The following is a 15,493-nucleotide window of genomic DNA, read 5'->3' as shown; positions in this document are numbered from 1 at the left end:
AATTTAAACAGAAATTTAATCAACTAATTAGTTGACTATGCAAAATTGACTATTTAGAATTAATTTAGTAGTTGAGTCTATGAGTCAATTAAAGCTAGATCACCATGGAAAACTTGGAAGCACTGGACATCTGTTTCGCCCTAGTATGGGACTCTTCAGCAGTGCGCATACATGATCCCATCCACGGGATTCAAACCCAAGGACCTTCGGCCTCATGCACGAACGCTTAAACCCTAGACTACTGTGATGGCCGCCATCCAACGGTGTTAATGTCTAGCTTCAACCAATCCACGAATTACTTTTTAGTACCGGTAGATCTCTATCGATCAAACACTAAAATACACCCACCTAGCTAAGTGATAAGAACTAGAATGCATGATATTTAATGTTTAACGGAGGAATCCCTCTGAACATAATTCGAAAGAAAAGTCCTAGTTTATTATTGGTTCAATAAGGTTGAAAACTTCAGTCATTGAAGTTAAATTTAGTGAATAATTTATTGATATACTGCCATCTGAAATGATTTACATAGTATTTTCCCTCTAAATGATGTCAAAGTATCATCAAATAAGCGTTTGATGTAAAGAACGAGAATACAATTATGGACAATGAAATGTACTTGAACACAAAATTACAGAATCACTTAGTGAAATTTAGGAACCATACACTAAATACTTCATTTGCAAAATATCCACCAATCGTCCCGGAATTTGTTGTTCATTCGTTTCCGTACCTACCATTCTCTGTTCTCGTTCTCTTTTCTTTGATCTTCTTAACCTTCTGCCATCAGGTATTTCACTTTCGATTGATGATACATACTATTACATATATCTATCGACATCAGTAGCATACACCACACTAATACCTTCAATTTGTTGACAATTTTTGAGATGGTACATCGATTTATGATGCGGGGCATTTTTATGGTAACAAAATACTATATATATATATATATATATATATATATATATATATATATATATATATATATATATATCAGCCAGTAGTTTGGTTTAATATTCTTTTTACTAAATGGACTGAATTCTACGCATAGTGACAACAAACTTTTATAAAAAATTTAATTATCAGTATAAGGGTGAAGAGATTATTAAATTTTTGATTGAGATCATGAACCGATTGATGTTAGACCACCACTGAAAACCTGGAAGCACTGAACGGCCGTTTTGTCCTATTGTGGGACTCTTCAGCAGTGTGTATCTACGATTCCACTCACGGAATTCGAACCCATGGCCTTCAGTCTCGCGCGCTAACGCTTAACTTCTACACCACTGAGATAGCCGGCATCCAACGGTGTTAATGTCTAACCTCAACCAATCCACGAAATTTCGCGACCGTCTTCCATTATAGTGAGGTAGATACCTGTCTCTACACGACACGGAATTGGTCAACAGGCAAGGATGGGTACAACAATTCATGATCTTCAAGTCAAGTTAATGCACATGATAACACTACTATCATATACTGTTATTAGACAGATAAATATCCTCCATCTTTATATTAATTTCCAAATGGAAACATCAACAAACCCTTCCTGAAACAAGTAAATAATACATCGATGAATTTAATTTATCTGTCAGACAAGCGAAGAATAAAACAATTTGATTTAATCCATCCTATTTTAAACTGACCAATATCATAAATAGTTTATATTGAGAAAAGGTTATCTGTAAAGTCGACCGAATTGAAATTGAGGATAGGTATCTAATGAATACAATTAACTATGGTTTATTATGTCACGAATTCATTAAATTCAGTTTCATAGATGTTTATTGACTGGAATGACTTTACGCTACTCGTGAGGCGTCCATGCATTAAATGATATCTATTGTGGTGTTAGGCATAAATGCTGTTCAAATGTTTTAAGCAAGAATATAGAAGCTATTCACTTAGTTCAGACAAAGAATGACTATCCAGTTGATCTGAAATTATAGGAAACATTGTCGTTCAATAAAATAATTTTGTCGAAGAGAGTAAGAACAATGAATTGAACAGAATAACATGAGTTTATTATATCTCGCTAGGTTCTTATCAACTGATTACAACCTAAAATAAATTAAAATCAATATTATCGTAAAGGTTTTACATACTTATAACAGCAAACATGGATATGTATCATCATAATGAAGTACTGAGATCAAAGACATCTAAAGAGTAGTGCAAATTAATGTAATAAACGCGTGAAGATTCTGGATGGTCCAATGAAGTAACAAGGAGTCATAGAGCTAGAGTAATTCATTGATAATGTGATGAAGTAGTTGAAAATAACTCCACCTGTAAATCTTCTAGGATTAATGTCGGTTCCAAGCTCGGGTGAATGAGCAGGATTGAGTGTGGGTTTGGCAACTCCACCTCGTAGAAAATAACCCTGCCAAAAGAACGTGAACCGGATTAAACGAATTCAATCATTTAAACTCTGTCCTGTGAGTTGAAGGAATAATTATAACGCTTCATGATGAAAGCCGATGGTCATGGAGCTAGAGTAATTAATTGATAATGTGAAGTGGTAGTTGAACATAAATTAATAATAATTGAGAGTAGCATAATTCGAGAAATACAACACAGCATGCACCAATCAAATCACATTTGACGGAGAAGCTTTTGACGATGTAAAAACCTTTACATTTCTGGGCAGCAACATTGACGAACACTGTGGATCAGAAGCGGATGTAAAGGCGCGGATTAGCAAAGGAAGAGCAGTATATCTACAACTGAAGAACGTCTGGAACTCAAAACAACTGTAAACTAACACCAAAGTCAGAATTTTCAACACAAATGTCAAGACAGTTCTACTGTATGGAGCAGAAACTTGAAGAGCTACGGAAGATATCATCCAGAAGATACAAGTGTTTATTAACAGCTGTCTACGCAAAACACTTCGGATCCGTTGACCAGACATTATCAGCAACAACCTACTGTGGGGAGAACAAACCAGATCACAGCGGAGGAAGAAATCAGGGAGAAGCTCTGGAAGTGGATGGGTTACACATTGAGGAAAGCACCCAAGTGCGTTACAAGGTGAGACCTCAAGACCGAAGAACACATTACGCCTAGAAATGGAGACAAAAGTTGTATAGAGCTAGAAAGAAAGGTTCAGGACAGAGTGGGTTTGAGAATGCTGGTCGGCCTATACTTCATTGAGAGCAACCGACGTAAGTTGAGAACAGTCTGTTAAGAATAAACTTTTGAGTTTGAAATAAGCAGTGAAATCAATGTGAGGAAAACAACTGCTAGAGTGATGCAATAAATCGATGTTAAAGTCATCATGGTAAAGAAAGATTCGCAACTGTTTCCTTTTGGACACCTAAGTCCTTTTTAAGAAGTGATGTTCTTAACTTGAACGTCGGTTGGGCTCAATGAAGTAATTTGACTGTCGACTAATGACCCCAAAAGATTCGAGTCTATCAACTGTCCTCTGAGTCTTCCACATTGTCCAGACATTCCATATATCAATGTGTTCTTCGGTCTTGAGGTCTCACCTTGTAACGCACTTGGGTGCTTTCCTCAATGTGTAACCCATCCACTTCCAGAGCTTCTCCTGATTTCTTCCTCCGCTGTGATCTGGTTTGTTCTCCCCACAGTAGGTTGTTGCTGATAATGTCTGGTCAACGGATCCGAAGTGTTTTGCGTAGACAGCTGTTAATAAACACTTGTATCTTCTGGATGATATCTTCCGTAGCTCTTCAAGTTTCTGCTCCATACAGTAGAACTGTCTTGACATTTGTGTTGAAAATTCTGACTTTGGTGTTAGTTTACAGTTGTTTTGAGTTCCAGACGTTCTTCAGTTGTAGATATACTGCTCTTCCTTTGCTAATCCGCGCCTTTACATCCGCTTCTGATCCACAGTGTTCGTCAATGTTGCTGCCCAGAAATGTAAAGGTTTTTACATCGTCAAAAGCTTCTCCGTCAATAAGTTGATCGATGCGATAAAATTTAAAAATATGAGTTTGGGGATCTATCGTCCCCAATACAATGTTAATCGTTGCTTTGGTAGTTAGAAGAGGCATCAGCCTCGTAGCTTTCATCATGAAGCGTTATAATTATTCCTTCAACTCACAGGACAGAGTTTAAATGATTGAATTCGTTTAATCCGGTTCACGTTCTTTTGGCAGGGTTGTTTTCTACGAGGTGGAGTTGCCAAACCCACACTCAATCCTGCTCATTCACCCGAGCTTGGAACCGACATTAATCCTAGAAGATTTACAGGTGGAGTTATTTTCAACTACTTCATCACATTATCAATGAATTACTCTAGCTCTATGACTCCTTGTTACTTCATTGGACCATCCAGAATCTTCACGCGTTTATTACATTAATTTGCACTACTCTTTAGATGTCTTTGATCTCAGTACTTCATTATGATGATACATATCCATGTTTGCTGTTATAAGTATGTAAAACCTTTACGATAATATTGATTTTAATTTATTTTAGGTTGTAATCAGTTGATAAGAACCTAGCGAGATATAATAAACTCATGTTATTCTGTTCGATTCATTGTTCTTACTCATTTTCAAGATGATAAAGAGAACTAAGTGTATGATGTTACTCAATGAATGGTTTCTATAAATTTCAACATTTAGTGACTTTTTCGGATTTCAGAACTTGTATTTCATGAAAACACGGAATAATCTACTTCCACTCAGTAAACCTGAAGAGTTATTGAAAACTACCGAAATTCCATTAGAAGAACAGAAAGTGATTCGACCGCATCAATTATATCATTTAGCTACATCAATGAACAGAAACTCATGCCATGTTATTTATAATGACGGTGTACATAGCGATTGTTGTGTATGGTCACCTGATCCGTTAATCAATGGTCCAGCAAGATGTGGCTGTTTTATGGCTACTATTCTAGCTATATTCAGTATCATATTATTACTTATTGGGATAATTTTAACCATACTGCATTACGTAATCGGCATGGAATTTTACACAATTAACCGTGGTCAAACTATTGGTCCATTACTATTAGGCCTCACAATTATACCACTTATATTCATGATCTACTTCATATGTATAGCTAGGCATAAAATAACTGATTATGTTGAACAGTTATCATTGAATTACCTTGCCAAAGAACGAATAGCTTACAGACAACACCAGGTAATTCTGTTAATTTTGTTTTTAACTGTTGTCTTTTAAATCATCAAAGCAAGATAGTTTTGTTCAGTTACTAATAAAAAGTAATAATAAATTTTAGTAGTTGAGATCATAAGTCAATTGAAGGTAGACCACGATGGAAAACCTGGAAGCACTGGACGACCGTTTCGTCTTATTGCGGGACTCCTCACCACAGCGCATCCACAGTCCCACCTCGTGAGATTCGAACTCGGGACCTATCGATCTCGCTCGTGAACGCTTAACCTCTAGACTAGTGAGATGGCCGGCATCCAACTGTGTTAATGTCTAACTTCAACTAATCCATGAAATTGAGCGACACATCCATCATGGTCATCAGTGAGTTGCTATCTCACAACAGACCCGGTTGAACTTCACTGGTCACTGCTTCTCAAAAGAACTCCAGGAAATACCTCTTGAAGCCAATCAATAGTGGGCATATGTTGATTAGCTGAAACGAATAAGATTTCAATCACACATGTTAACACTATAATGCATTTTAACAACAGGGGATATATTACTGTTCACACTCACATGATCAGAGAAAGATATGTAATAATAATAATAATAAAAAAATGAAATGTTAACTTGCTAGGGCTAAATACTAAGATGGTTAGCAACTGGATTCTAGCTCATTTACCTGCAAGCGGGTCGTAGTCAGTGTAAATCAATTATTTGTTATAATCTCTAGTCTAAGTAATTGTTTGTTGAAAATTATCGAACTTTGAATCTCCTAATTAATAGCTATCTGAATCTTTATGGATGAACGAATCAGGTATAAGATAACAGGTCTCGGATTTTGGCGCGAAATCCACTCATCTAGTTGGTTAAATAGAGTTTTGTCATTATAGTTGATGTCAGTTCGTAATGAAAACTCTAAATCTAATTCCGAACCTTAACCATCAACTGTAAATCATAATTCAAAGTCCTCACACAGGTTTATGGCATTCATTTCGTCCTTGTTATTAGCTGAACACTCTCAAGGTCAGTCTAAAGTCGCTTAAAGGTCGTTCATAAATTACAGTCTCACCAAAAAGCAAACACAACTTCTGGTACATAAACAATACGTTCAATTATCCATAACACCTTAAACAACTTGAGAGTCAATCTTATCAACGTTTATCCTAATTATGGGATTATGTAATTTCAGAAGTGTATAGGTAACCTTTCCTCTTATATATATTTTTGTGATATCCCAATGATTAGAAATATATAATTTGGACGTTTCAAGATTTAATGTAATTGAAATTCAATAACTTGAGTCTATCTTAGATATTCATAGATGGACAGTGTACCTGCATCTCAGAGTTCATGTCCACTCCGGGACTCGAACTCAATGCCGTTCGCTTCAAACGCCATCACGTTATCCATTTAGCTACTGAGTTCTGAAAGACACCTGCTTCTGCAATGGGTTGACGTTTTAGATTCACTTTGTGTTGCTTATTTGTATATTCCCTCTGTTATTTAGTACTGCGATTGATCAGTCCCAGAGTGACCATCAACTCTGAGATGCAGGTATATACAGCTGACGAGTCCCAAACAGAACAAAACACCCGTCAAACGGGATTCCACTACTAGCCACTATCCTCTTTGCTTATGATGTTTGTGAACTAAGGCAATATGCACATATGCCAACACGAGACTGATCAATTGCAGTTCTAAACATGAATGGGAATATTCAAGTAAACAACAGGAAGATTCAAACAAACAATACCAAGTGAATTTATCTTAGATATTATTATTTACTATTATTGTCATTATTCATACGAATATTCGTCAATATTAGAACGAATAGTTTGACAAAAACTGGTCCCTGGGTATATATAAGTCATTATATTTGAAGTAATCTCAGTGATTGAAATTTAAAATAATTCCAACATTTCGTCCATCAAACTTGTCTGGACTTCTTCAGGGTAATAATCGAAATCAAGATCATCAAAGAAATATATATAGCGTTCAACAATCAAATCTATGCTGTGCTAATCCAACCATATTTGGATGTTGGTTACATGCGAAAAGTTCACAATGACTAAATGATTTATGTGTGTGTGTGTGTGTGCAAGATTGAGTTATTAATAGTTGATAATCGGTGTTACATTTGTTGTTATATGAAGAAAGAATAAAAGTACAAGTTGAAGGTTGAAAAATTGTTTTTGAATCAATGATGTGTATGTAAAATGAGAATCATTAAATACATAATTGTGTATTGCTATAATAACAATGTATGTGAAATGAAAAGATTGGATAGAGGAGGAATCCAGTTACTTATTAACAAATATTTGCTACTTAAATACTATCCTTATGGCCCAGGCTGTTCTTGTGCGTCTGCTATCAATCTTCCCTTATGAGTGTTAAAACCCTTCTGAAGTATTTTGGTCCTTTCGAAATTGATCTTGTATTCTGTTTCCAATGCATGTAACGCTATCACCGACTTATTCTCAAGTTTCTTTAAGTCAACCGAAGATTTGGAAATATTTTTCAAACACTGTTTGTATTCCTTCAACCTTACATTCAACTGTCCGGATGTTTCTCCCACGTAAGCTGCATTACAATCGATGACAGTTGATCTTATAGACAACATTCTGTTGTTCTTCCTTTGGGGACCTTTCCTAATGCCAATCTTATGGTGTCACACTCCTGAAACTACACCCTTATAACTTGTTTGTTTAGAATCCTCTTGATTTCATCCGATGTTTCATTACAGTATGGGATGACCACGGTGGACATTCTAGTTTTTCATTTCTAATAATCTTCTTTAAAAACTCTTTGGGGTAATTGTTATCCCTAAGCATGGACAAAACTCTATTCAATTCAACCTGTTGGTCTTCTTTATCTGTAACGAGATTATTGCTTCTGTTAATTAAATTTATTACAACTGTGAGTTTCATACAAAACGCATGAGCTGAAGTATAATCTAAGTATCTCTCAGAATGTGTTGATTATCTGAATACATTTATTTTCAACTTATTATCATCATGTCCTCGTTCAAACAAACGATCAAGAAACGCTAGTTTATGATCACTTGACTCTAATTCCTTTGTCGGCTTAATGTTCTCCGAAACTCTGTTTATATGTTCAAATAATTCTTCTGAATTATTCCGTTTAATGACAATTTTGATTATTATCCTGAAGAAGTTCAGATAACTTTGCTGGACGAAACACTCGATAAGTTTGTGCGAATTTCATAAGTTCATATTGTCGTAATTCGTTTACTTTAACCTAGTCTACATTCTTTATAACACTAATTTATATTCAGCAAACATGGATAGAGGATAGCCGTGGAATCCAGTTTGACGAGCGTTTCGTCCTATTTGAGACTCGCCAGTTGGATGTACCTGCATCTCAAAGTTGATGTTCTCTTCGAACGCCATCGCGTTATCCTTTTAGCTACTAAATGCTGATAGCCACCTGCTTGTTCAATGGGGTGAAGTTTAAATTCACTTGGTGTTGTTTTACTTGTATCTTCCCACTGTTGTTTAGGGCTGCAGTTGATCAGTCTTATGTTGACGTATGTACATCCTGTGCGGATTGTGAGACTATAATTTATGGAGGAGCTTTGACCGACGCTAGAGTAACCTTGAGAATGTCCATTTATTACTGGAGCTCAATAATGGTTATAAAGCAAGGTGAAAAATAAGGATTATGATTTACAACTGATGGTTAAGGTTGGTCATTAGATTTATAATTTTCATTACGAACTAATATCAGCTAAAATGCCAAAACGTTATTTAACTGAATGGATGAAGGAATTTCACATCAAAATCCAAGACTTGTTATCCTTAAATCTGATTGGTTCGTTCACAAATTATAGTCTCGCAGTATGGAACTATTTAGTTCATATTATTTTTGTACTATTTACATGATGATATTGACTTAGCTATAGGGAGCATTAATTAATATGACCCATATATACATATATATTTTAATGGTTGAATTCATGAGTTAATGGAGGTCAGACTATCATGGAAAACCTGGAAGCACTGAACGGCCGTTTCGTCCTATTATGAGATTCCTCAGCAGTGTGCATATATATACATGTTTATCAATACAGAAGTATTTATAATATCTATGGTTGTATTATGTCGTAACCTCTCTCTCAAACTGTTCTTTACATTATTCCAGGCAGAATTAGCACGAAGTTCAATTGGATTACAAAACTCATCCAGATACAGTTAATAAACCAAGAGAGAAATCCACTGGATAAACTAATCTCATTCAGCATTTGATCTTTTTGTGAATTTCATTTAAACATTTTGTAACCTACAGTCATTAATACATTCAATGTAAAACATTATCAAGGTGAACCTTATTTATCAAAACATTACAGATGTAAGAATTTACAAAAATGGTGTATTCATTCTTTATATCTATTTTTTCTTATATTACTGTAACCGTGGTGATTCAGTTTCTTGTACATACATCATTATGCTTACATGTTATTTCTGTTATTAACTTTGATAAAATCTAGAAATTATATGCAAAGATGGATAGTGGCTAGTAGTGGAATCCAGTCCGACGCGCGTTTCGTCCTATTTGAGACTCGTCAGCCGTATGTACCTGCATCTCAGAGTTGATGTTCACTCCGGGACTCGATCTCAGTACCGTTCACTTCAAACACTATCGCGTTATCCACTTAGCCACTGAGTTCTGATATCCACTTGCGAATGGTACAGCGTTCGATCCCCAGAGTGAACATCAACTCTGAGATGCAGGTATATCCGGGTGACGAGTATCAAATAATACGAAACGAGCGTCAAACTGGATTTCACTGTTAACCACTATCTATGTTTGTTTAAAAAACTTGCGGCGTAAGGCTATATCGGGGTAATCCACACAGTATGCACATATACCAACGAGCGACTGATCAATCGCAATCCTAAATAACCATGGGAAGATACAAGTGAAATTAAATCTAGAAATTCTTTTACATTTTGATTGACGTAATTCATTAAATCACGGCTTCAGTAGGTTTTTTATCGCGAAACTATAATTTATGTACGAACCAGATTCGGGGATAAAAGGTTTCGGATTTTGGCGCGAAATTTATTCATTTGGCTAAATAGAAGTTTGGCATTATAGCTGATGTCAGTTCGTGATGAAAATCGGAAATCTAGTTCCTAATCCTTAACCATCAACTGTAAACCATAATTATGATTCCTCACACTGAATCATAACACTCATTTAGTCTCAGTTATTAGGTGGACACTTTCAAGGTCACTTTAACGTCGCTCAAAGGTTGTTCATAAATTAGTGTCTCACCCAATACTTACATACTTCAGTGATTCCAGTGTATCCACTGCTATTTCACTTAAACACGTTTTGAACAAGTAGTGTACTGCATATTCTCTTCATTCTTAATACTGTAAATTATTATCATTATTTATTATTATTTTAACACATAGATATTGGTACAAGGAGGCACCAAATACATGTGCGCCACACAAATCTCATTCGATATGTGTGAGGGCTGCGATACTGCCCAGGTGCCCAAACCGAAGTAGGTGGTTTTCTTAGAGGGTCACACCCCGAGCCTTCGACCTGAAGGTCTGATCCACAAGGCAATGAAGCATCGTGAAGAGATGCAGTTCCATGGTAGCCGGTGACCAACGATTGGTTCATACGCCATTTGTTCCTTCAGGATACTGGAGCCCATGTGCACCATTGATTTGGAATCCGGTTAAAGCGCCAGACATTCGGTTTTCGTCTTCTCATTTTCGTAAACAACATCCCCGCCACGAGAAGGTAGTGAGTAGGACTTCATTGGCAGAGGCTATATACGCGTGGCCATGTGAGAGCATTTCGAGAGGGAGAGCGGACTTTCTCCACTCTCGGCCGTACCAGGGCATTTGGGGGCTAATACTGTAAAGATTGTCTCTAAGTAAAAATCTTACGTTTTGCGTGGACAAAAACAGTTAGAGTAAAAAGATCAACTATGCATATACAGTATCTGCTTTTAAGAAGTATATATATAGTATTTACAAGGCTAGTTGTTTCACAAGGAATTGTTTTCATCTTCGTAAAATGTTGTACAGGCACTATTTACATATGATGTTCCCCCAAATGCCCAGGTACGGTCAAGAGTGGGGAGAGCCAGCTCCTCCTCTCCAAATGCTCTCAAGTGGTCACGCGCATACAACTACTGCCTTCTCGTGGTGTTGGTGTTATTTACGAAATTGAGAGTACGAAAAGCGAATGTCTCGCGCATTAACTAGGTTGGCGGATATGGAGGATCCACCTACAGGAGTTAGAAAACCCTCATTCCAAACAAATCGTGCACATGGTGTTGGGATATTCAGGAAAATATCCCAAAAATTATTCTGTTAAGTCTAACGCTATTCTTGGACTTGGGATGGTATCATTTTCCTATTGGTAAATATTTATTTCACGTGTCATTTTCCTACTGCTCAATACTTATTTCACGTGTGAAATGTTATTTTCTATTTTATGGTACGATGTGGTCTGCTTGATTGGTATATAAACAGAGTATGCTTGAAATATAACGATTCATACCTCAGAGGCTGAGACTTACGTTCTGGACTCAACTGGCTGGGCTAGACAGGGAAGTGGGACCAATAAGAACTCTAGGCCGTTCTTACGTGTTTACGCGTCTCTGGTCCGATCGATAATTCGTTGCCCTCTAATCTGCAGTCCACAGTCATAACACATGGGCTCCAGTATCCTGAGGAAACAAATGGAGTATAAACTGATTGTTGGTCACCAGCTACCATGAGACTGCGTTTCCTTGCGTTGCTCCACTGCCTTGTGGATTAGACCTTTAGGTTGAAGGCTCCTAGTATGGCCCCCTAAGAAAACTACCTACTTCAGTTTGAGCACCCAGGCAGTATCCCAGCCCCCATACAAATCGAATGGTTTATATGGTGCATATCTATTTGGTGCCTCCTTGTATCAATGTTTATGTAAATAATAAATACGTATGATGTTAACAATAGTGTTATAGATTGATTTATAAACAAACTGGTGATCAGACCTCCTAAATTACTTTTGAAAGTCATTTCATTGCAAGTTGGGTTTTTTTATTCTACCTTCATTCTATGTGGCTCAATGTTATACGATGAAATCACCATATGATTTTCCTTGGTTTATATCGACTCTATTCACTTTTACTATCACATTTTGTATTTGATTAAGACAGTTCATCCTGTTGTTTTATAAAACGGTATAACTAGTATTTTTACTTTCCACCTGGGCTTACTCAGTATAGAGCTATGGAGATTAAGTTTTTGATTGAGATCATGAATCAAAGATGTTAGATCACCATGGAAAACCTGGAAGCATTGAGCGGCCGTATCGTCCTAGTGTGGTGTTCCTCAGCAATACGCGCGAAACCGAAAGCCTTGGGTACGAGTTCCACGTGCAGGATCGTGGATGCGCACTACTGAGGAGTCCTATATTGGGAAGAAACAGCCATCCAATGCTTCTAGGTTTTCCATGATAGTCTAGCTTTAATCGATTCATGAATCCAACTATTAAATACAATACTATTAATTTGCCTCTAGTTTATTATTCATAAGGTTATTTGTAAGGTTAAAGTAAATCTGTAAACTCTCTACGTTAATTTCTGTGTTGGGTGTGTTTACATTTACGTGAATTTATTCTCTATTAGGTACTTACTTAGTTAACTATACATCAACTCATGTAACTATGACAACCCAATAATCCATAATGCAAATCAATAATTTCATCTGTCTACAAACATAACGATTAGTCATAATTAGGGTAATGGTATGAAGTCTTTTGTATTTGTTTAGGTTGTTTCCCTTAACAATAAAACACTATATTAATGAACAATTTGAAATTTCAAAAATACGAAATTTAGAGAAGGGATCTCTTTTTAACCAATTTATTATCAAGCTGTACAATCATATTTATATATGAAAATCGTTTTGTTAAAGTACTAGTTCCGTGAGGAAATGTGAACAAGGAATAACCGAAATGACGTGATCGAAAAAATTGTGATACTACATTACATAATAGGAATAGTAACAACAGACTTAGTAAGTTAGTAACAAATTATAACGTAAATATAGTAAGATGGCTGAAATGTTCTTGTTACAATAATTAATGGTCATAGAATCTCGGCTTTCAACAACTGGAAAGCATTGCCCAGGACACGGTTGGATGGAGAGTGCTGGTGGGCTCCTCCACGAGGAGTAACAGGCGTAAGTAAAAGTCATAGAGGTGTAAAACATAAATAAAGTGATATGATGAGTATTTGTGAATAAAACAATGAGTATATGAGACATAAGTAGCGGAGAAATGCAGTAATAATAATAATGGCCAAGGTAACGATAGCGATAGAACGTACTACTTTTGTACGCCTAGTTCTGGCTTCAGCTCATGGATGGTAAGAACTCAGGCTATTTTTAAGAGTTAGATATGAAGAAATTTAAGTAGATTTGAATGAATCATATATACAACCTTAAAATCAAACTATGGATCCTTAGAATGATTACAGTCAATTAGCTGTTCGAGTATAGAACTCCTAACTGTCTTCCTATCACCCTTGTAGAAACAAACTGAGGCGGGTTCCTGTATCGGAGTTGAAAGTGAGCGCTGGCTCTTGTTCCACAAGAGTAGGTGAACTGGTAGATTCACATGGAGTCGACCAGACGTGGAAGCTTATCTTTTATGGATAAAGAAAAAAATTTCCTGCAACTGAACGTTATTCGCAGTTTTGCCACACTGAATGTTCTTTTCCTGAGGAATGAGAGTTCTTAGTCAATGAATTCCGTACTACATATCCGATGACATAAAGAGTGAATGAGGTTTCTCTTTCTGCTTAAAGGAATCCAGATATATATATATATATATATATATATATATATATATATATATATATATATATATATATATATATATATATATATATATATATATATATATATATATATATATATAAGCTTGATAATAAATTGATTGAAAAGAGATCCATTCGTTTATCGAAGAATTTTTTAATTAGCTATTCAACAGAATAATTATACTTCCAATCATTGGAAAAACGATTAGTTCGATTTTTACCGTAGTGAGCAGACAACAAGCGTTAAACGAGAAATTGAAATGCATTTGATTCCTAGTGAAGACCAAATATTCTCTGCCCAGAAATACAGCAAAACGATGCACTTTTTTTCGAGAGACCCTTTATGGTGTAGGAGTAGGATGGAAGAAAGCTAGGGGCGGCAACACCAAAACATGACACAAATTCATCAAGTCACTGACAAGTGGACTCAGCCATGTCGGTAGATGCAGACTATTTGATTGGGATCCGCGAGACGATAGCAGCCGATGATTAGAGACGTTGAATGACATGGTTCAAATTCGTTTTCAATTGCGCAGGTGCATCCACTCCTTGTGTTCTCCCGAATTCCACTCTTCTGAATTCTTCATATCCTTTATTTTCTTTCCAAATTTATTTTAACAGATTATGCTCCTTGAATAACATCTTCAAACCTTAATCTTTCCGATTACTGCTTATACTTTTACTACCTCTACCACTATGGGATTTGAATCTCTGTGCTAATGTGGTATGGCGACTCGAACTGATGTACGTACGTACGAAGTTCTACGTTGTTGCTGGCTGACTGACTGATTCATGTTTCATAGATCAATCAAGAATGAAACTACATGACCAATGATCATACGTAAGTGGAAATATCAAGTTTCTTAGTTTACAGATCAGTATCGTGTCCATGTTCGTATTCACACTTATCGAACTCCTAACATTCAATATCGTAAAGGAAGCACTAGTTTCTTTAAATCAGAAAATCCACATTCCGAATCAATATTAATAGACACTAAACTTATATTAAGTAGGATTTTATATTGATCCACCACAATAATAACAGTTTTCAAACTATTCTGGAGTGTTATTTTTGCGAACCACCATCGAAATGCGAAGTTTTGGATAGAAGTATACATACGAGTCATTTCATAATCAAATACTTATCGTGCAAATATAGTGAATTTGATGTTGAGTAAGTTAAAGTGGTGATCACATTACAACTTGATTGATAAAATGTCATCAGAACTGACGACTAAACTATTACGGCATCAGTTACCACTCAATAGGGAACCTGTGTAGTTTAAGTCGATTGTGTCATTAAGCAGTGATTTTCGATACGCCGATTAAAGTAAACTTAACACTTAGTACTCTCTACAAACATCTGAGATTGGGATGAAAAGATACATAGAAAACGGCATTGTTTAAATCAGTTAAATATGTCAAATAAACTGGGATGTAGAAGTCATTCTGTAAGTTATTTGCTCGATCTCGTCACTTAGAAAACTGAACTGCTGATGTAAATGTGACGGAATGGAACACAAGAGAACAAAT

The 15,493-nt window shown here is 36.1% G+C and overlaps 1 protein-coding gene across 1 annotated transcript; it reads left to right on the top strand.

Annotated features, from left to right (window-relative positions):
- The first annotated feature begins 3,601 nt into the window (after positions 1-3,601).
- On the top strand, positions 3,602-9,562 carry MS3_00006997 (uncharacterized protein). The gene is made up of 3 exons (XM_051215254.1): positions 3,602-4,408; positions 4,453-5,127; positions 9,265-9,562. Exons 2-3 carry the CDS (start codon positions 4,633-4,635, stop codon positions 9,316-9,318), a joined length of 549 nt encoding a protein of 182 aa, XP_051068450.1. The 5' UTR covers positions 3,602-4,408; positions 4,453-4,632; the 3' UTR covers positions 9,319-9,562.
- The last annotated feature ends 5,931 nt before the right edge of the window (positions 9,563-15,493 follow it).

This window comes from Schistosoma haematobium, chromosome 2 (assembly GCF_000699445.3).
Source record: "Schistosoma haematobium chromosome 2, whole genome shotgun sequence".
Lineage (NCBI taxonomy): Eukaryota > Metazoa > Platyhelminthes > Trematoda > Strigeidida > Schistosomatidae > Schistosoma > Schistosoma haematobium.
The sequence above is the reverse complement of the archived record's forward strand: the minus strand, read 5'-3'. Positions and strand labels throughout refer to the sequence as shown.